The 22,388-nt window shown below is 43.9% G+C and overlaps 1 protein-coding gene across 1 annotated transcript in view; it reads right to left on the minus strand.

Moving 5' to 3' along the window:
• Positions 1-436: 436 nt before the first annotated feature.
• Positions 437-22,388, minus strand: part of SH3TC2 (SH3 domain and tetratricopeptide repeats 2) — a 108,051-nt gene continuing 86,099 nt past the window's right edge. The window contains exon 17 of the mRNA XM_061188323.1: positions 437-485. Within this exon, the coding sequence (XP_061044306.1) occupies positions 471-485 (15 nt within the window). The 3' untranslated portion in view covers positions 437-470. The remainder of the gene's footprint in view (positions 486-22,388) is intronic.

The following is a 22,388-nucleotide window of genomic DNA, read 5'->3' on the forward strand; positions in this document are numbered from 1 at the left end:
GTAAAGGGATGTGTTCTATCAGCTGAACTAGAGTCTAGAAGCCCTCACACACCCACCCTGCTGCTGACTCAGCCGACAGCTCAGACCGACAGCTAATTTGGGAGGAGGACCTACAGGTGTGAACACTGACCAGCTCTGAAAGCACAGAAAAGGCATTAACCATGTCATTTTAGAATCGTACATTCTCAGACTTTCAGAATCAGAGCCCCTTAGAACTTCTGGCCTGCAAGGAAACAAAGAGGTTCCATCCAATATTGTATAATGGTTCAGTTCCTGAGCTCTGGAGGTAAACAGACCTGGACTCAAGACAACTCAAATTCACTGGAGGGCGTGGGGCAGCTCACAAGAGGGAAGAGAAGAGAAGGCTTAGGACAAACTCGGAACAGGAGCAGAAGTTACCTGGTAATCTGGCCCAGGAACTGGAGCTGTAATCCAGTCCTGAGGATTTCTTCTGCTCTCAAATGGTAAGCTCAGGATTCCAAGTTCTGGAAGAGAGAAATTCCAACTGGACTCTCCCCTGCCTTCACAGTGTGATTTGACGAAACCTCAGGCACCATAGTGAGAGAGGGAGATAGCTGATGTACCATTCCAACAAGACCAGAAACACTGAGACTAACTCCCAAAGGGAAATCAGGGCTCTTGGGCAGTAGGCGTGCTGCCTGGACGACAAACAATGAGCATCTACCATCACATACCTGCTTCAGGGCCGCTCAGAGGATTGACAGCGACGATCCACTTAAAGGGCCGAGCACGCTGCCTGGCACACAGTAGGCTGTCCATTAACCGTTAGCGTCTTTCATGATAACTTATGCTTCTTGTGGAGCTAGAGGCCCTCCACAACATGCCCATCGAACAACTGCCTCTAACTGAGACCTTTTTCCCTTCAGAATCATGGCTCCTGGGCAACCTTTTGAATGTGGAGACCATTTGGCTTGGGAACTTTAAAAGATTTTACTGACCACAAGGACAGCCCATACCATTGGGAGTCCAACAATATCTAGTATGGGACCAACTGTGGCTCAGAAAGAAACTTTCACATGGATTTTATTCTCTTTGTTATTTCAGTAATGTCCTGCATGCCATCCCCCTCAAATCCAGTCAACCAGAGTCAAGTGTTGAGTTCTGGCAGCTTAGTTTCATCACACTGTTAGGGCAGAAAAAGAGAAACAGAAACTCCTACCAGAAGACATGACTCTGAGACCTTATCTCCTCCTTAATATTCCACTAAGTCAGGAGCAGGCTCCCTGGATCTTCACACCAAACCTCAAAAACTCTAAAAGCACGTGCCAGAAAGGGGATGCCCACTTGCTTCACTGCCCCCAACTACTGCCCTTTTAAAGGGCTGCTGCAAAACTCTGGTGTCTGAAGACATATTGGCTTAATTTGAGGCACATGCTAACTTTAACATTAGTTATACAGAAAGGGGAGAGTACATGGAAAGTCATCCTGCAGTTGTCTGGCCAGTCAAAGCCACTTTGCCTTGAAGGACATCAACTGGGCTGATGGGTGACAGATCTAAAGCACTGGAGCTCACTTCCATTTCTATTTTGATATTTGATGGAAGTATCAATACCATAACTCGGTAATATATATCTTCAGCTTGGACACCTCTAGTTTCCTCCCTCTAAGGCAGCCAGTTCCATCATTTGTTGATTCAACAAACATCTACTGAGACCCACTAGCAGCCAGTTACTGTGGAAGAAGTTAAATAATAATCATAACTGTTATTTATGGAGTGCATCCAATGGGCGGGACACAGCTGCCATGCTTCATTCACATCGTTTCAATTCATCACAACAGCCCTGTGGAGTATATCACTTTGTTCTTTTTGTAATAACTATTTGTGCTGCTTAAGTAACTAGAAGGTTTTTCATTACATTTCAATAATTCTGCTTCCATTTACCTCACCCTTTATGTTCCTTTGCCCTCAGAAGAGGCTAAAAAATGAAACCAGATGGCTGAAGCTGGGCTGAGAGAGCAGGGATGGCCCTATCTGAAAGATGATCTCAGACCCCCTTTCCTTCCCCTGTGTAGGGACAAGTCTTCACCTGAAACATGAGGTGGGGCTGATGAGAAAGTCCAATCTCTGCTCTCTGTTCCACTAACTCTGGTTCAAGAGGCAGTAGTTCTCAACAACTACTGAAAGTCAGAACCGTCTACAGCTCAGAAGGGAGAAGGAAAGAGAAAAGAGAGATGGATGAGGGTAAGTGATGGCTTCCCTGAATCCAGTGGTCTCCCTTGGACCACTCAGATGCCCCTGCAGGGGCAGGGATATCCAGGCCAACGCATGTTTCTGTGGAATCTTCTCACCATTGACTCTCCTGGCAGGACCGGCTGTCTGGCTGTGTTTAAACTGTCATCCAGCCAAAGCAGCTTGGTGGCACGCCCAAACGCTAACCCAGCAAACACACCAGGTCTATAGCCCGCTCCAAAACTTTTTTAAAGCATAATCTGAACCAGCCAGTCAATTTAAAAATACTCCAAGCAGACAGCCAATGAGATTTGAAAACAAGGAAAACCAAAAATAAAAGGTAAATATATATATTTACTTATTCACTCACTCATTATTTAAACCTTGCCTTTTTTGAGAGAGGATCTAAGATGTCAAGAGCCAAATTATTTAAAAAACAAAAATAGCATTACCTATGTTCTGCAAATGTCAATGATATCACAAAAATTCAACTTAGGTTAACATTCAAAGCATAAAGCATGATTTGTGTGTGTGCCCACCTGTGACTCTTCACTACTCCACAGGGTCTGAAATGCAGAGGGTTCCTTCTCTTTTGCTCCTAAACATGAAAAGATATCACAGTGCTTTCCAACTGAGACATGCATTCATTCCTTCAGAATCACTTAGTGAAGTCCAACCATGTGCCACCCACTGAATGGATACAGTGGTTATAGATGTTTTGGACACAGTGGCCAAAAAGCCACATACCACACAAAGCTTACATTTAAGACAGTTGGAGGCCAGCAAAGTACGCTCTGTGCTGAAACTGGGGCATTCACATCCACTGGCCCAAAGAGCTGGAAAGGCACTTAGAGGCCATCTAGATGGGTTTTCCCACGTGCAATCATTCAAGAGCCAACCTCACGGTTTTTGCCATATGTCAACATCACCTTCATAGATTTCTTTAGATGTTCTCATCTACATAAACACTTTTATTTTAGGAGAAAACTATATATCATTGCTGTAAATGGAAAACCAGGATCACTTGTCTTAAAAACAAAGGTAACCATAAAAATAAATGAAACAAAAATAAAGCAATGTGATTAGATTCTCATCTAGACACATACATGCAGTTTTAGGAAGACTCTGAGCCTGAAGTCAGCTCTCACTTTGTAAAAGAGTAAGATCAGGAAGTATTCAAAAGGTGTTAAAGCTGTATTAACACTACTCTGGGATGTTCTCCTTTCCTTAATCAGGAGGATTAAAGGAGAATTAAATTCTGCACAATTGTCTACTATGTGATTTGTTTTTAATATTATAATAATCAGTCACAGGATTTAGGAAATCATGTCTAATCCAGCCCTCTTATTTTGCAGAGGAAGCTGGGGCCCAGAGACGGGTGGCGACTAGACCAAGGGTAAACAGCACTTTAATGGTAGAGCTGATACCAAACCCCAACTCCCTATGTTTCTGCACAGACCGGTATGTTCTGCTACAGTGGGCTGCAGATCACCAAACAACTAAATAAATTCTTACATTTGCTCTTCATCACGGTTGAAGACCAGTCTTGATCCACCTTACTTTTGGATGGGAAGAAACCAAAATCCATCTCAAACTGGCAGACATGGTGATCCCTCTCGTTAGCAAAAATCAAGTTTTTCTTTTTCTTTTTTCTCAATGCACTTATTTTCCATGTGTTATAGAAGTTCTTTTAGTAGAAATATCTACCAAGACCCCAAATAAAACCTAGAAAGTTTGTAGGAACTTCTGAATATCCTACGTCCTTAGATAACCTGCTATGATAAGGTATTCGGTGGGGAAAAAATACCCAGCCCCACCCCTTAAGGACACTTTGTCCTATAAAACTCTCAGTGTGCGCATCCTGTACTCAGTAGCCCTCACCACATATTGACCGTAACACTTTAAATTAGGTCTAGGAGATAGAGGAGGGGGAAATCCTCTCTCGCCCACTGAGAAGGTCACTTGCAATTTGCCTGCCCCCAACCCACCTCAAAGAGCAGCTCTCGGCAATGGTCCCAGGGAAAATCATCAATGTCAGAGACACAGTAGCCATCTGCTTGTCAAGGAGGGTGCATTCCAGCATCCCTACTCTCTTCTGGGAAGATGAGGCCAGGGTTTCAAAGCACCTCTCACAGGACAGGAGAGAGGGAAAGGGGGATATGACAGTTCTCTTTCCTTGGAAGCTGGCACAGGAATATTTTAAGGCTCCTCAGAGGAACTGAAATCCATGCTTTTTGGTGACAACTCTGAAATTCAGCTTTTCCTCGCCTGCCTAACCTCCCAGGGCCGACTGTACCTATCTATTTTATGTGAGCAGCACAATAGCCTTGTGCCCGCTAGGACCAGTGTTGTGTGAGCATCCAAAAGCAAAGAGAAGTGACTCTTGTTCCTAATGTGGAAAGAGCAGGACTTCCTATGATACAGCTGATGTTTCCTGAAATAGAACAGGATTTGAGCAAATGGTTTTCACTAGGCGGGCAGGGAAAGCAGAGTGTGGCTTAATGTTTCATTAGTGGTGACTCAGACCATCACTCCTGGGCGCCTGCTCATCCTGGTTGGGTCTGACTTTTTTCCAGTTACCAGGCTCAGCTGCCAGATTCCCTCTTTGCTAATGCTTGCTGTCCTGCCAGCCTATCTGATTTCCTGGGGAGGCCATGCCCCTGTCCTTCTTCTCATGTCATTTACACTCAGTTCCAGTTTCTATTTTGAAATTGATTAGGTCTTGACCAACCACTTATCTCGGTCTGCAGAACACCTCCTGTGCAGCTCTGCCTCCATCTGGGAGAGATGGTGATTTATGTTTATCTCAACCAGAGCCAGGGCTTTTTCTGGAGCTGTTTTCAAATTTGGGGCATATGCCCAGTTGCTACCGGAATTAGTTGGAATAAAGTGTATTGAGGGTGCCGATTCGGCAAAGATTGCATCGGACATGCTGCATCAGCCAGACTCAGTTTCTCAGACTTTCCATCCTATCTCAAATCAGCCCTCATTCAATCTACGCTTAGTGCATCCTGACTATGAACCAGACACTGTGCTGGGGCTACAGACATGAAAAAAACCAGGTCCCTGATGCATGGATTATGCTCCAACATGGAAAGGACTTCACAGAGTTACTCTCAAAACACTGTGGGAGATGTAGAGAGAGGCAGCATGATCTAGCCCCTGTCTGCCTCTCCAGCTTGGCTCACAGCACTCTTACCCTCCTCACCCGGCTTTGGCCTCCCTGCCCTTCATTCGGTTCATGCGAAGCTCTGTGCTCCTTAGAACAACAGCATCAGCATCACTTTAAAGCTTGAGAGACACACAGGATGTGGGGTCCCATTCCAAAACTACTGAATCAGAATCTGCATTTTAACAAGATTCCCAGGTGATGTGCATGCACTTTTAAAGTTTTGAGATGCACTGATGTAAGAGTTTAGTAGCTATGAATTGTTAAGCTGGCATCTGACTCATTACCATTCTCTCAGTTTGGTTAGTAAGAGTCTATTACTCCATACCTGGATTGGATTGAGTCCTCCTCAAACTTTAATGTAAGCACAAATCGATGGGGGATTCAGATTCTGAATCAGTGGGTCTAGGTTGGCCCCTGCAGTCTGTATTTCTAACATACTCCTGGGTAATGGCAGCAGGGGCTCATGTACCATACTCTCAATAACAAGAACAAGAGGAACCTGACAGATCAAGTATCTGAATCAGCAAAGCAGAAAACCAAAAACCAGACCCTGAGCTTAAGGTGACTTGACTCAGGGGAGGCCCCTCTGTTCCGCCTGCACAACTAGAGGTCAGGCAGCATCTCTGGTCCCTGTGTTCTCAGCACCTCCTTCTGTGTCATCACACGGGAGGCAACTGTCATCACTGAATGAATGAATGGACATCAGTCAGTTCTCACCTCTCCCCTGCTTACCATTGTCCAGTGGTTCCTTATATTTAACAAACCCCATGAGGCCCAAGCTGACCCAGGTCCTGCCCTGACGCCTCCTTACTTCTCTCATCCCACTCATTGCCACCACACTAGGCTTTTCCCTGTTTTTCAAACCTGCCAAGCTTTTGCCTGCCTCAGGGTCTTGGCACATGCTCTCCCCTCGACCTGGAATGCCCTTCCTCCAGCTCTTTCCATAGCTGGCTGCTTCTTGTCATTCATTGCTCAGCTCAAATTTCACCTCCTCAGCAAGGCCGTCCCTGACTGACCTGTCTAACCCAGTATACACACACCCCACCACCAACTCTCTGTCCTGCATTTTTTTCTTAGCCCTTATCAACCTGAAAATATTTCATTTGTTTATTCACTTTTTTGTCCTGATTCTCCTATAAGAAAGCAAACTTTATGAAAGCAGGGACCTTGTCTACAACCCCCAGTCCATAGTATATGCTCAGTAAACAGTTGTGGAATAAATGGATAAATGATCTAATACACACCATAATTTGCTTCTGTCACTGCAACAAGAGAGAGAGACTGGGCACTATGTGAAGCCAGAAGAGGGAGTGATCACTTCCTCCTGGGTAAGGAAGTGGGGGTGGTAATCAGGGCAGGCTCCCCGAAGGAGGTGGTATTTCAACTTCACCTTGAAGTGTGGAAAGGATTTTCATGGGCAATGAGGGGTAGAAGCAGCCACCCCAGGCAGAAAGAACAGCTTGGGAAGATGGTGTGGGAGGGCTTAGGGAACAGAGCGTACAGCTGATGGGTGGAGACTCAGTATCTGCCCAGCTCAGGGCTCTAGGCAGAGACAGCCCTCACTGTAGTTGTGACAGAGTTTGGCAGGGCTCCTGCAGCTGAGCAGCTGAGGTCACTGCCTTCCCTTAGGCAGGCCTCAGCCACACCCTTAGCCAAGATGATGAAGGCTAGCTCTCTGAGGCAAAACAAGGCATGAGAAAGAGACAGGTGGGCCTGGGGGTCAGGACCCACCTTCACCCCCCTTCCCCACTTCACTCCAGTGGGCCATTCTGAGGTCTGCCTGGCTTCTGTCCTCTTGCCTGTAAAGGCCAGACAGTTGCAATTATTTCATTAACCCCCTGTGATCATCGGTTTCAGGTTCAAGTCCCTGTTTAACTCTGAGCTCCATAAGAGAAGGAACCATGCTGGTCAGCCTTATTCACAGCTCTATTCTGAGAGCTAAGGGTTGGGAGCACATAAAAGCTCCCTGGTAAGACTCATTCATTCCTTCACCACTATTGATGAAGTACCCAAGTCAAGCCAGCCATTTGCACTTATACACAGAGGATGCAGGAGTAACACAGGGCAGCAAACGTCTCTACTCTCTCCACTGTAGAATTCACATTCTGTTTGGGGGCAACACATTCTAGAATCTGGATTTGGCGGGTCTCACTGTGTGACCCTAGCAAGCCACTGAATTTTGTAGGCTGCCTACAAAGTAGAAGGGGATAGACTAGATCACCTAGTTCAGAATTTTGAGCTAAATTTTGAGGGATTCTAGGGTCCTTTGGTGCTTGCTGGGTTCAGCAAACAATGATGTGCTTTTCTTAAGAAAATTTAATTAGCCTAAGCAAGTTTTTGTTTTGTTTTGTTTTCTGTTTGGGGGTTCCACTTAAAAGTTGATGTGTAATACAGCCACTATGGAGAACAGTATGGAGGTTCCTTAAAAACTAAAAATAGAATTACCATATGACCCAGCAATCCCACTACTGGGCATATACCCAGAGAAAACCATAATTCAAAAAGACATATGCACCCCAATGTTCATTGCAGCACTATTCACAATAGCTAGGTCATGAAAAATTAAATAAATAAAAGTTGATGTGTAAAGTAAGTTCTACTGCTAATGAAAAAGTTGGGTGGAAGCCACTACTTTAGTCCAACGTCTCACTCTGGCCATGGTATGAGCCAGAGGGGAAGAAGGTAGAAACCAGACATGCTTTCAGGTTGAGGGCAGCTGAAGGTGGTGGGAAAACACTCTGGGAAGGCGGTGTGTGACAAAATGCAGAGATAGGGGCTAGCCAGGGACAGAGCAACCTGATAGAGGTCCAGCAAGATGAGGTGGAGACAGGCACTCCCCAGCTCTCAGGGACATGGAACTACATGCCTGGTAGCTGGTAATGGCCAGAGAATTTTCTGGGAGGTCTAAGAGCAGGTCACAGGGCCAGGACCTCGGGGAGAGAGAAGTGGGGGCTAAACAAGGTCCCCGCCTGGGAGAAGCTGGGACTTAAACACAGACGAGACTTATGCCAGACTGAAGTCCAAGGTGGGGATCTGGCTGGTTTCTGAAGGGGGAACCATGACTCGCGGCAAAGGTCAGAGTCAGAACTGCAGCAAGCGACTCTGCTTCGAATCAAGCTACCTGCCCAGAAGTCTTCAAGTCTCCCGCTAAGGCTTGTCCAAAGTCACACGTCCAGCAAGGGGTAGGAATCAGTAACACAGCTCCCTGTACCTGATCCTCTGAGCAGGGCTCTTTCCACTACCTAATCCATGTGATGAACGCTGGGCTAGACTCCAAATCCAAATGGGATTTTCTAAACCTGCAGTAGACAATGAGTTGTTTATTGTTCGGTGAAAGGGAAGAGATCATTTTCTTTTAACTGAGTTCTGGCTCATGTCCTTGGGAATTAGACTGACCTTTGTGTTTTTAGCACCAGCCCATTAGGGGAACTGGAAAGGCTTTTTCTGTCTCTAGCTCAGCACCTCCGGAGCAGTCTTAATGCTGATCTAAAAGTTCTGTCTACGTAATACAAAAGCAACAGGTCAGTTCAGGCCAAAACTAATAAACAAGAAATCACTACTATCAGTAATATGTTTGTGAGAGCATTTCGCTCCTTCAGTAGATGTTTTCTTATTTGTTCTTAATGATATTAGGGGCAGAGGGTGGGTCAGGCTGTGTCCCCACGTTAGCCCCTCTACCAAGTCACCCTGTGTATTCTTCAGGGCACTTAACATTCTCTTAAGTAATAGTCTATTTGTTTATCCATTTTCACATGTCTTCCCAACCCGAATACAAGCCCCACATGACAGGGAATGTATTTGTCTTGCTTAGGGCTTTATCTCCAGGGCCTAAAACCTGATAAATGCTCAGGAAATAACTGTTGTATGAATGAATGAGGCAGATCTGTACGTTTTGAATAACGCTAATGATGTATTTTGAGTAAAAAAAAAAAAAAGTCACCTAATGAGATCCTATCATCAAAGTGATCAGAGAAAGTATCCTGGAAAAGGGATTCAGAAGAAATGAGAAAGGGAGATTCAGTTATTAATATTTATATTTCTATAGCTTGACTTTTAAAATGTTGAGATACCATCTTACTACTATCAAATATGCAAAGATACAAATTTTGGTAACAGGCTGTGTTGGAGAGGACCTGGAGAAAGAGGCACTCTCAAAAATTATAGGAGTCTACATTATAGGATACTATTATTGGGGGCAATTTGGCAACATCTATCAAAACAACAAATGCACATACCCTTAAGATTCTGCTATTTCATTTTTGTGGAATTTATCTTACATGTATAATGACAAACACATGAAATGACATGTGTAAAAGTTATTTGTTGCAGTGTTGTTCATAATAGTCAAATGGTGAAAACCATCAAAATTGACACCATTAGAGAATAAGCTATATAAACTAGGATCCCCATTGTGCAATGGAAAACTTTGTAGCTGTAAAGATGAATGAGGATGCTCTCTATATACTCATATGGAAAGTTTTCCAAGATAAAAACTTGAGTGTAAAAAGCAAAATCAAAGCAGAGTATATAGCATGCTATAATTTGTGTTTAAAAAATGGAGAGTTGGAAAAAAAAAAATGAAAAAATGGAGAGTTGGGCTTCCCTGGCAGCGCAGTGGATAAGAATCTGCCTGCCAATGCAGGGGACACAGGTTCGATTACTGGTCCGGGAAGATCCTACATGCTGCGGAGCAACTAAGCTCGTGCACCACAGCTACTGAGCCTGCACTCTAGGGCCCCGCCAGCCACAACTACTGAGCCCACATGCCACAACTACTGAAGCCCGCGTGCCTAGAGCCCGTGCTCCGCAACAACAAGAGAAGCCACTGCAATGAGAAGCCCGCACACTGCAACGAAGAGTAGCCCCCGCTCGTCACAACTAGAGAAAGCCCGCATGCAGCCACGAAGACCCAACACAGCCAAAAAAAAAAAAAAAAAAAATGGAGAGTATGTCACTAAATTGCTTATATATGCACAAAATATTCCTGGAAGAATACACAAGGAACTAATAAAAAGCATTGCCTATAGATAGGGGGAAACAGGGGCAGGGGAAAGGGAGAGGCTTTTTATGCCATTCCCTGTTAATTTTTTATTTGGGAACCGTGAGAACGTATTATATGTTCATATAGATTGCTTTAAAAATATTTGCTAGCATAGAGATTGCTTAAAAAAAAAAATGAGCTGTTTCAACATATCTGGGCCTTATGAAAGATCGTTTTAGGAGGTTGGAGCAGCAGAAACATCATGTCTGCAAAAAGAACTGGACCAGAAAAAGATGTTGGGTCCTGGGCCAACTCTGACATTGACATTGACATTGATGCTGATGTTAACTTTGGGGAAGTTGTTCCCTCCCAAGGCTTCAGTACCCCCATCTATAAGATAATGAGGGTGAACTGGAAACTTTTTTTTTAAAATAAATTTCTTTATTTCTTTATTTATTTTTTGGCTGCCTTGGGTTTTCATTGCTGGAAGCGGGCCTCCTCTAGTTATGGCGAGCGGGGGCTACTCTTCGTTGAGATGCGAAGGCTTCTCACTGCAGTGGCTTCTCTTGTTGCAGAGCATGGGCTCTAGGCGTGCGGGCTTCAGCAGTTGTGGCACATGGGCTCAATAGTTGTGGCTCGCGGGCTCTATAGCACAGGCTCAGTAGGTGTGGCGCACGGGCTTAGGTGCTCCACAGCATGTGGGATCTTCCTGGACCAGGGCTTGAACCCTTGTCCCCTGCATTGGCAGGCAGATTCGTAACCACTGCACCACCAGGGAAGTCCCAAACTGGAAACTTCTTAAAGGTCCCTTACTGCTCTGACATTCTGGGATCTATTCGATGGCAAGGCTTTACTTAATTTGAATTAAACTACATGCTCTATATAATAAGTTCTATTAAGGCATTTTGAATACTGTATTTTCTTTCACTTTGCTTCACTGGTTTCCTTTTTTTTAATTGCCTTTTTAAAGTGATTTTTGAGAAACTCACATCTTGTCTCTGCCAAAGGTTACCTGGCCATGAAGATGACTATGGCCTGAGATGTGGCAGTAGACAGGACAGGCCAGGTCCTGAGTAGAAGATGACCCAGAAAGAGGCAGAGAGCAAGGAGCACCAAGAAACCAAAAATTCAGTGGGGTGGGAGCAGCCCCACAAATGCATACTGAACCATGGGACTCAGTTTACCCAGATGGATGTTCTAGGAAACCAAATGCAGCTCCCTTCTTCCTGCTTCTGCATACCTGGGAGCCGAAGTGCTCTGAGTAATCAGATTTTAAATGAGGTAAGACACAGTGGTTTCATCTCACCAAACTGGACATTCCCCTTCCAGTAACAATACTCTACTTTCCTACTTGGGGGGTTTCTGCCCCTTCCCATGTGCTTCATCTGTAGGCCCAGGTGTCCCCAGATGGCCAAACAGTGGAATTCTACCCTGCCACAGTTATCATCAGACCCAGAGCTTTTGTCCAAAGCGTTGTGAAATAAGATGCTTTACTTTGCTGTTACTATCAAAACTTGGGGAGGAGGGATATAAGATGTGGAACTGCTGGTCACCATGATGAAATTGCATGATGCTTGGGAATAGAGGAAAGCAGAAATAAAAGATGGCAACAGCTTTGAGGTACTGTCAACCTGCTCCTGGAACCTGGTTGGTTTTTAAGTCTCATGGACAAATACATTTCTTTCTTTTTTTTTTTTTTTAATAATTTAAGCCAGTTTACTTCACCTTCTGTTTCTTGCAGTCAAAAGGACCTGCATATAAACACCAGCTCCAGCAGATTGATAGTGACTGCCTGAAGAACTATATTGAAAAGAATCTTGAGGGCCCTATTTGGGCTCATGACTCATGAGGAAGGTATGGCAGAAGAGAGAGAAGAAAGAGATGTGTAAAACAGTGTATCCTTTTGACTAAGATGAAACCCCTGCCTCGGTCCTCTGCCTCACCCTGGACTGGGCAGCGTTTCATTTTTTTTTCCCAAGCCTTGGTCTTTCAGGTTGGGATATGGGCAGGAATTTGTCAGCATGTGTTCCCAGAAGGGTAGATGTCCACATCTGCCTAGAGGTTTAGTGGGTGTTCCTGCCCTCAAAGAACTGTACTTGGTGCCATAAGTAAATCTCTTCCTAGTACCTGTCCTCAAAACACACTCTGAAGAGAAAACCTTCTTCCTGCGTGACCTGGCGTGCCTTGTGCTCCACTCACTTCTCTGACCTCAAACAGTTTGCAATCTGTATCTGGTCAAAATGAGCAATGATGCTAAAAGCACAATGGATTACAGAGGTAGCATTTGAAAAGTTTGCAAAACAGAGGATAAGAAGTGAGTCTGGAGATTGAAGCAATGAAAGGTTACTCATTGATCATTTCTAAACTGGCTTTCATGGTTCCCCCAACTTGGGGAAGCTGATATGTTTAACTGAGATTCTTCTTGATGGAACTTTTATTAATTCTGACCCCATTTGACATCCTCAAAAAATGGACACTGCATAAGAATGGGGTGCTTTTCTGACAGAAAGTTATTCACTCAAAACATTTTAAAATCAAAACACACAAAATACATATTGCTACTTTTCTGAGGCATTCAGGTTTTGAAGGCATAATTTACATACAATCAAATTCATCCTTTTTAGTTACGTAGTTCTATGAGTTTGGACAAATGCATTCAGTTGTGTTACCACTACCCCAATCAAGATACAAAACTGTCCCATCACTTCAAACAATTCCCTTGTGTCCCTCTTGATAATCAATCCCTGCCCCCATTCCCAGCTCCTACAACCATAGATCTGTTTTCTGAACTGATATATAGTTTCCCAAAATGTCGTATCAATGCAGTCATACACTAAGTAGCCTTTGGAATCTGACTCCCTTCAATTAGCATAATGCTTTTGAGATTCATCCAAGTTGTTGCGTCTATCAGGAATCTGCTCCTTTTTATTATTGAGTAGTACTCCATTGTGTCTATGTACCACAGTTTGTTTATCCATTCACCAGTGGAAGGATATTTGGGTGTTCCTGTTTCAGCAACTATGAATAAAGCCACTATAAACATTTTTTTCATATGTTTTTGTCCGCACAAGTTTTCATTTCTCTAGTACAAATACCTTGGAGTAGAAATGTGGGTTAAGTGTATGTTTAACTTGTAAGAAACTGTGAAAGCATTTTCCAAAGTGGCTGTTCCATTTTGCATTCCCAGCAGCAATGTAGCCACCTTCCTTTTTAAGTGGAATGTCATCTTATTTAGGTTTAGCTACATTGTCATATCTCCATCAAGGCTTAAGGGACTTCATGTCCTTGGTAAGAGCAGAGTAACCTAAAGATATCACTCAATCATTTTTGTGGCATGAGACTCAGAGTCTTAGCTCTAGTGTGGTTTAGAAAAACACACAAATGCAGAACCTTGATGTCGGAAAGGAAATTAAAGGTCACTGCTTTGAGTAGGGCTGAGTTTTTTTTTTTTTTTTTTTTTTTTTTTAGCTTTCTTGCGGTATGATTGACAAAAACTGTATGTACAATTTTGTGCAACATGATTATCATATGTGTATATATATATATATATATATATACACACACACACACACACACACACACATTGTGAACTATTTACAATCAAGCTAATTAACATATCAGTCACCTCACATAGTTTTCTTTGTATATGTGTGTGTGGGGAGGGTGACAATTAAGATCTATTCTCTTAGCAAATTTCAAGTATACAATACAGCATTGTTAACTATAGTCACCATGCTGTACATTAGATTTCCAGAACTTACCCATCCCGCATATATGAAACTTGGACCAACATTTCCCCATTTCCCACACTTCCATCCCCTAGTAACCACTGTCCTCTCTGCCCCTAAGAGTTTGACTTTTTTAGATTGCATACATGAGCGACATCGTGCAGTATTTGTCTTTCTGTGTCTGGCTTATCTTACTTAACACCCTCCAGGCTTATCCACATTGTGACAATGGCAGGATTTTCTTTATGTCGTTGCAGCATTAGTCACAAGAGCCAAGGTATGGAAACAACCTAAGTGTCCGTCACCAACTGAATAGATAGAGAAAATGTGAGATTATACATGTATAAACACACAATGGAATTTTATCCAGCCTTATAAAAGAAGGAAATCTTGTCATTTGAGTAGGGCTGTTTTGAGCCAATCATAATCAACTGTCTCTCATTTAGGCCCTGTTCAATAGACCCCATGTTTACTGCCCATGTGAAATAGCATAGTTAGCTACTTTAAACTCATTTCTTCATCTCTAAAGGGTTTTTGTGAGGATCAAGAGAAAAATTTATGGGAAAGAGCTCTGGAATCAGAAAGCAGTTAAACGCTAAGCATTAATAAGAAAACAGACATTGTTAGTAAGTTTAGCTTTCTATGGGCAATCTTACCAAGCCCAGGTATTCTTAAAACTTACTAGCATGGATCATATGATTATCAAATGTTAGCATAGATAATGTGATTTTTAAAGGTAAGAATTAAAAGAACCTTCGAGATCTTCCACCAAGTCCTAACTCAACGATAGTCAGTGAAGAAACGGAGGCCCTAAAAAGCTGAGATCACACAAAGTTACTAAGTGCAAAGCTAGTTAGAGAATTCAGAACTTCTGACCCTGTGTCCAGTGCCCTCATTATCCTGCACAACCTTCTTCTAAAGGCTGGTTTGAACAGCAATTAGACACAACCAATTTTTAGACTAGTCCCCACCGCAATGGAATAACCACCCAACTTATGCTAACCCTCAATCACTCCCTATAACATGTCTTACTTTCCCCTGGTACTAATTCCCAGCTTCACCCATTTGTTGTACTCTCTCTCTGCCCCAGTGGAAGTTAAATTCTGCCACGGTAGGAACCTCTATTAGCTACATTGCCCAGCACATAGTAGATCCTGAATAAGTTTATTGACTGATGATTAGAAAAATGGACATTAATCAAATCATTCACGCTCACAACAGGTTTGACGAAATGACAGATATCTTCTCCGACAACTTTTTAAGCCATTTGTTTGGGTGACTTGTAGGCATCGCAAGCCAAATGGGAGAACGAGAGTTGCTCAGGCAACCAGACTCAAGGGGCCTAAATCCCATTCCCATGCCGTCATTGCCCAGTCCTGCTCCGTCTTGCTCCTGTAAGGGACGCATTGTCTAAACAGCATCGAGTGTTAACTTGTTAAATCAGTTACACCCAAAAGGGTTGAGATTATTTAACAATGCAACAAGATGAGGTCATATCAAGAATTCTGAGGAGACGCAGCAGAGTTTTCAAAGACTCCAGTTCCACGCCAGGGAGCTATTGTTTATGAAATGATTTTGGAAAATGAAGAATTAACTCAGTAACTAATCTCTTTCATGGGAATTCTTTGTGCTTAATTCTCAGATTTGAAATTCTTTATTTTATATCCATTCCACAATCATCTTACTAGTCTAACTTTTTAAAAGATGTAACTCATCTGTGTGGAGGAAAAAAATACATAATTGCCAACCATATTTGTTCTGAACAAAGATTGGTTCCATTTGCCACCACTGGGAATGTTCAGGAATATTCTCCCTGGAGGTCAGGGACTTTGTGAATTTTGCTCACTGGTCTATTTCTAGAGCCTGGGAAGGTGCTAGGCTCATAGAAGGAATCTAATAACTATTTGCTGAGTGCCTGAATAAACCTGGAGTTATTTACCCGAGTTGAAACCCTCCCATAGCTTGAAGGAGAGATAAGACTGGACCTCCAGCTCCCAGCACCACCCCAGAGGAAACCTGTGTGGTCTTTACCTCCATGGTCTCAGGCATATTTCATATGAACCCCATGTATTTGGCTGGGTTTCCCACTCAAGCTAACTTATGGTACTTTTCTGAGAGCCTCACTACATACAAACTCTGAAAAAAGCTAGGTCCCAGGAACCACTACAGAAACAAAGGAAAACCTTCCAAGGAAGGCGGTGGAGTGATTCAGTGAGGATCATCAGATTAAGACTTAGGACAAAGTCCTGGTCACTCCCATACCACTTAACTAGTATATAAGAGTCACCAAGTCACGTCCTCATTCTAGACCTCATCCCAAAACTGAGGGGGTTCTTTAGAACATGGGTTTTCTCATCTAAAAATCACTCTGTGGCCCAATTAAGTTTTTATACTGAGTGCACTTAAAGGTGAACCCATCTCCACTTCCACCACTCCTCGAGATGCCCACAAAAAAAGCCTGAAGTTGCTTTTGAACCTGCCTCTGGCCAGGGGCAGAGTCATGCCTGCCCAATATGGGGGCAGAGAAGGTGACTTGTCTATTATCATTTCTGCATCTCTTAGAGATAAGGTTGATTTCTTCCAGTCTCACTAGATAATAAAAACCTGTGCATGTGTGCTAGGAGCTCCATGGTGGAAGATTCAAGGAAATCGGCTGGATTTTATGAAAAGCAGGCAACAAAGCATCTTTCACTTTTTTCCATGGAAATGAAAGTAATTTTCAAAAATCCTCCCCTAGATGGGAATGCCATCTGGTCTCATAAAGCCCCTTTAGTATCTCATCTTCAAAGATGTCCGCCAATGAACCACACACCCCAGTATTCATGCCAGCGAGTAGTACTGTCCCATACCAAATCTAAGCCAGACCTATACAACCAACAGAATGCAGCAGAAGTGACACTGTGTAACTTATAAAGCTAAGTCATAAGAGGTCTTGTGGCTACCACTTTAGTCTACTGGAATGCTAGTTCCTGGAATGCTCTCTTTTGGATCCCAGCCACCATGCTGTAAGAAGCCCAAGCCCCATGGAAAGGCCACGTCTCAGCACTCCAGTTGACCACAGCTACAGCTGAGCTCCCAGCTAACATCTGGCATCTACCACCAGCTTGCAAGGCAGCCGTCGTGGATGCCCAGCCCAGTCGGGTCTTTGGATTCCTCCAGCCACAGCCACCATCTGACTGCAACCACATGACAGACCTCAAGAGAGAACTTCCCAGGTGAACCCAGTAAACCCACTGGGCCAAGAGAAATAATAAGGTGTTGTTTGAAGTCACAAAGTTTTGGTGTGGTTTGTTATACAACAGTAAGTAACTGAAACACTGCCTTAAATTCCTTTACCAGTTTCTATGACCCTGAGTTGCTCTCACAAGTCATTTATGATCATTTATGCAAGACTCTGCCCCTTCCTAGTAGTTTACAAATAGTTGGGTTCATTTTAAATACTTCAAAATTGAATTTTGAAGCTAGGATTTTTTTTTTTCCTATTGAATTTGAAAAGGTTTGCACTGGATGTGAAACAATGAAGTTGAGTTTTAAAAATATATTACAAAACTAGTTTTACAAACTTGGCTCCAAATACATGTCTGCAATTATGAGTCTATAGCTCTTATAATTATGTTTTACAAGATCATCCCAATTTCAAATAATCTTTCCATTAAATCACAGGAATTTGGGGGAAGTTACAATACTGTATCAAATCTGCATCTTGCAAGCTGCCTCTCACACCAAAGAAGAGCATAAAAACCCTAGGTCAGGTCACGTCTTCCCTCTTACCGTTCAAAAAACATAATCCCTGTAACTCATTTTCAAGGGTAGTAACTTTGCTTTCTTCTTTGGATTTGGGATGCTGATTTATCTGGTCTAGTTGTGCCCTACTGAACCCAAACATGATGGAAATATAAACAATTTTAACCACACATTCATAGAAATACACACAACACACAGAAAACAAATGTCTTGGGTCATGGAAAAATTTGCTGTTGTCATTGTTTTGTAACTTATTTTCTTTAAATTTCACTGGGTTCCTTTTGGAGTCATTGAATTCCATTTATGAGTCTTTTTTTAAGTTATAGGCTTAAACATACCCATAATGTAGTTTCTCTTATATTCCAGGCACTGTGCTAAGTGCTTTAGACACATTAACTCATTAATTGCAGAACCTTGTGATATAGGTTATTCATTATCCCCACTTTACAGTTGAAAGAACCATGGCTCAGAAAAGTTAAGTGATTTGCTAAAGCTTCACAGATACTAAGTACCCTGAGCTGAGATCTGAACTTAGGTCCACCTCTCAAGCAAGAGAAACATAGCTGGGAACCTCTCTGAATTCCCACACATCCAGAAATTGCATCTCAGTTTTTGAATCATTGAACAGGAACCATAGCTTGGCCAAAAGAACTATGTATTCTTGGGGATCACCCTGAGGGAAGGACTTGAATCTGAGTTTGGGAGATTGCAAAGTGTTGACATTTTCAGACTGCTTATTTGTATTAGTACAGTTGTTGGTAGAATTCTATATTGTCCAGATTGCACTGGTAGTTTCCCTGTCTGATAAGATTTTGTCCCATCCTTCAAGTGCATGGATGCTGGGGATTATCCCTTCAGGGGACTTTGGGCAGGGACACAACAGGCAGTCACAGAGACCCAAGAGATTCAACAATCTGAAACTCAGAGGCATCTGGCACGCACCAAGTAGCAACCAGGATATTTAGGAACTGTCCCTATGGCTCAATCCATGTGCACTGGGGAGAGAATGGGATACAAAACAGGAAAGAATGTGTTTTTGGAGGGGAGGGGAGTGGTATACATGTGTGCACACGTTTGTGCGTGTGTGTGTGTGTGCGTGCGCATGCATGTTGAATGGGGTGGGGGCTGCTTTTCCTCCATGAGTCATTTCCAAACAACCTTTCCTCTCATTCCATCTGTGTCCCCTTCAAACCAGTTTTCTCTGCATTCTCTCATAGGCAAATCATCCTGGGGAAACCGAGACAGCCTCAAATGAGATTTCATGGTGGAATGTGCACGGGTGGAGTGGGTTGCTCTGTTTGTTCTTTTTCTCTAACTTATTCCTATCTCTAGTCACACTTGCAGTCCCTCTTTCCCTCTAGGACATTTGCCACTTAAAATATATTCAAAAAATAAGTAAATAAAATATATTCATATTAAGATGATCAACAGTTCCTCTTTGGAAATGCAAACATGTGTGCCTGAGCCTCAGTTTCCTCATGAGTAAATGGTCATACTTCTCCTCGCAGGTGAGTTGGCCTTTGTCAAAACACACACACACACACACACACACACACACTATGGCGTACTGTCAATTAGTTGAAAAGATACGTGAGTGGATGACTAGGTTTACCTGTAGACAAGACTGCAAAGGAGCCAAGTCAGGAGCAAAAGCGATCAGGACAGCCTGGTGGCAAAGCGCATGGGCTCTGAGGTCAGACCAGCCGAGTCCAAATCCCACCCCTGTGACTCACAAAGTATGAGATCTTAAGCAAATTATTGAAATTCTCCAAGCCCTGGCTTCGTATCAGTAAAATGGAGATGTTAACAGTACCTACCCTCGAGGCTGTTTTGAGCATGAAATGAGACAATGCATGCCAAATGCTTAACCCAATGCCTGATACACAGCAAGTGCTCAGTAAATATTAGTTGTTGTTATTTATTATACAGTACCCAGGGTAAAATTTATAATAGCTATTATTTATTGAATATTTTCTATGTACAAGGCTATGGGCAATTTTTTTTTTTTTTTTTGGGCAATTTTAAATACACTATCTCTTTCAATCTTCAGAGCAACCCTGTAAGGCACGTTCTAGAATACCCCCTTTTCCAGATAAGAAAACTGAGATGCAACTAAGTTAAGTCATGTTTGCAAGGTCCCAAAGTTACCAAGTATCAGAGCACAGTTGGTCTGACTCCAAGCCTGAGTTCCTACCCAAGTCTCACACAAAATTAACTTTCTAAAACCCAGATTAGAGTTACTTGGTGAATATCTGTCAACAGTTTCCATAGGCCTTTCAGGACCTCAATCCCTCTAACCTCCTTTTATGGCCCTTTAAAACACCAGGGGCATTCACTGTGAAAGCCAGATAACTTCACGTGGGATAAAAATGAGCACATATAGAGGACTCTTTCTCCTCTGTGAGCTTTCACACTCACATACCATGTTTGGTGTGAGGATAAATGTATTTATTATAAGTGCCTTTAAGATGCTGCAAGGCTTGACACAGAGTGAACGTGGCAGAGAACATGTGAGGCAGTGAGAAAGCGTGATGGACACATGCTCAGAGTTGGGAGTAGGACTACCCTGAGTTCAAGCGCCCTGTCTGTCCTTCATCAGCTGTGGGCAACTCATTTAACCTCTGTGAGCCTGTTTCCTCATCTCTAGAGGTGACAGGCCACACCTCTCCCCAGAGCAGGTTCTGAAGATTAAATGAGGTCATCCCTGTGAAGCACATGACACAGTGCAAGACACATGGGAAGCCCTTGGTAAATACTCTTATTAACAATACTGCAGTTATTAAGTGTTCAAGATGTTATCTATAATTATTATTAATATTCAATTCTCAAAACAGTTATACCATAGAGGAGATGAGGATACCAAGGCTTGGAGAGGCCAGGTGCCCTGACCCCAAAGGGCTGGCGGTGGGCCCAGTGTTCTTACAACCGCCTACCAGCTGCTGAAACCAGCAGGGCAGTGAAGTACTTATGGCTGGGTAATGTACACCCCTTGCTGGGCTCTGAGGAAGGAGTCCACTTCTTTTGAGAGAGTAGCAACACAAGCCATTACCAGTTCTATAATCCACAGTTCCTTCAATAGCAAAGCTAACCCCGGTCTTCATGGGATCATCCTGTATTGCCCAGTGCCCAGCAGAACTAAGAAGTGTCTTGGGTGGGCTTCCACCTTAGTTTTTGGCTTGAGTCAGATACTAAGGTGATTAGGTCAGAAAGGTTTCCCACAGAAGCTCCAGTTCTTTGAGTGGTGGTGACATTAAGCAACCCCCAGATGTTGCACACGGGTGGTTGAAATGCCTGCACTAGGAGGGGCGGCCAGTCACAGAAGCCGGGGTCATAAAAGTATTGTAATTAGAATTGGGGTGACTAATTTCCAGGTAGAATCAGAGGCTCTTACAAATTGCTTTTGCAGAAATCATACCCAGGCTGGAGCTTCAAGATGGCAGAGGAGTAAGACGTGGAGATCACCTTCCTCCCCACAGATACATCAAAAATACATCTACATGAGGAACAGTTCCTACAGAACACCTACTGAACACTGGCAGAAGACCTCAGACTTCCCAAAAGGCAAGAAACTCCCCACGTACCTGGGTAGGGTAAAAGAAAAAAGAAAAAACAGAGACGAAAGAATAGAGATGGGACCTGAACCTCTGGGTGGGAGCTGTGAAGGAGGAAAAGTTTCCACACACTAGGAAGCCCCTTCACTGGCGGAGACGGGGCATGAGTAGGGGGGGAGCGTCGGAGCCATGGAGAAGAGCACAGCAACAGGGGTGCGGAGGGCAAAACGGAGAGATTCCCACACAGAGGATCGGTGCTGACCAGCACTCACCAGCCCGAGAGACTTGTCTGCTCACCCGCTGGGGCAGGCGGGGGCTGGGAGCTGAGGCTCGGGCTTCTGAGGTCGGATCCCAGGGAGAGGACTGGGGTTGGCTGCGTGAACACGGCCTGAAGGGGCTAGTGCGCCACAGTTAGCCGGGAGGGAGTCCGGGAAAAAGTCTGGAGCTGCCGAAGAGGCAAGAGACCATTGTCTCGGGATACGTGAGGAAAGGGGATTCAGAGCACCACTTAAACGAGCTCCAGAGAACGGTGCAAGCCGCGGCTATCAGCGTAGACACCAGAAACGGGCATAAAATGCTAAGGCTGCTTCTGCAGCCACCAAGAAGCCTGTGTGCAAGCACAGGTCACTATCCGCACCTCCCCTCCCAGGAGCCTGTGCAGCCCGCCACTGCCAGGGTCCCGTGATCCAGGGACAACTTCCCTGGGAGAACATGGCGTGCCTCAGGCTGCTGCAACGTCACGCTGGCCTCAGCTACCGCAGTCTCGCCCCGCATTCCATACCCCTCCTTCCCCCTGGCCTGAGTGAGCCAGGGCCCCCCAATCAGCTGCTACTTTAACCCCGTCCTCTCTGGGGGGGGGAACAGATGCCCTCAGGTGACCTACACGCAGAGGCGGGGCCAAATCCAAAGCTGAACCCCAGGAGCTGTGCGAACAAAGACGAGAAAGGGAAATCTCTCCCAGCAGCCTCAGGAGCAGCGGATTAAATCTCCACAATCAACTTGATGTACCCTGCATCTGTGG

This window comes from Eubalaena glacialis, chromosome 4 (genome assembly GCF_028564815.1).
Source record: "Eubalaena glacialis isolate mEubGla1 chromosome 4, mEubGla1.1.hap2.+ XY, whole genome shotgun sequence".
NCBI classification, from domain to species: Eukaryota; Metazoa; Chordata; class Mammalia; order Artiodactyla; family Balaenidae; genus Eubalaena; species Eubalaena glacialis.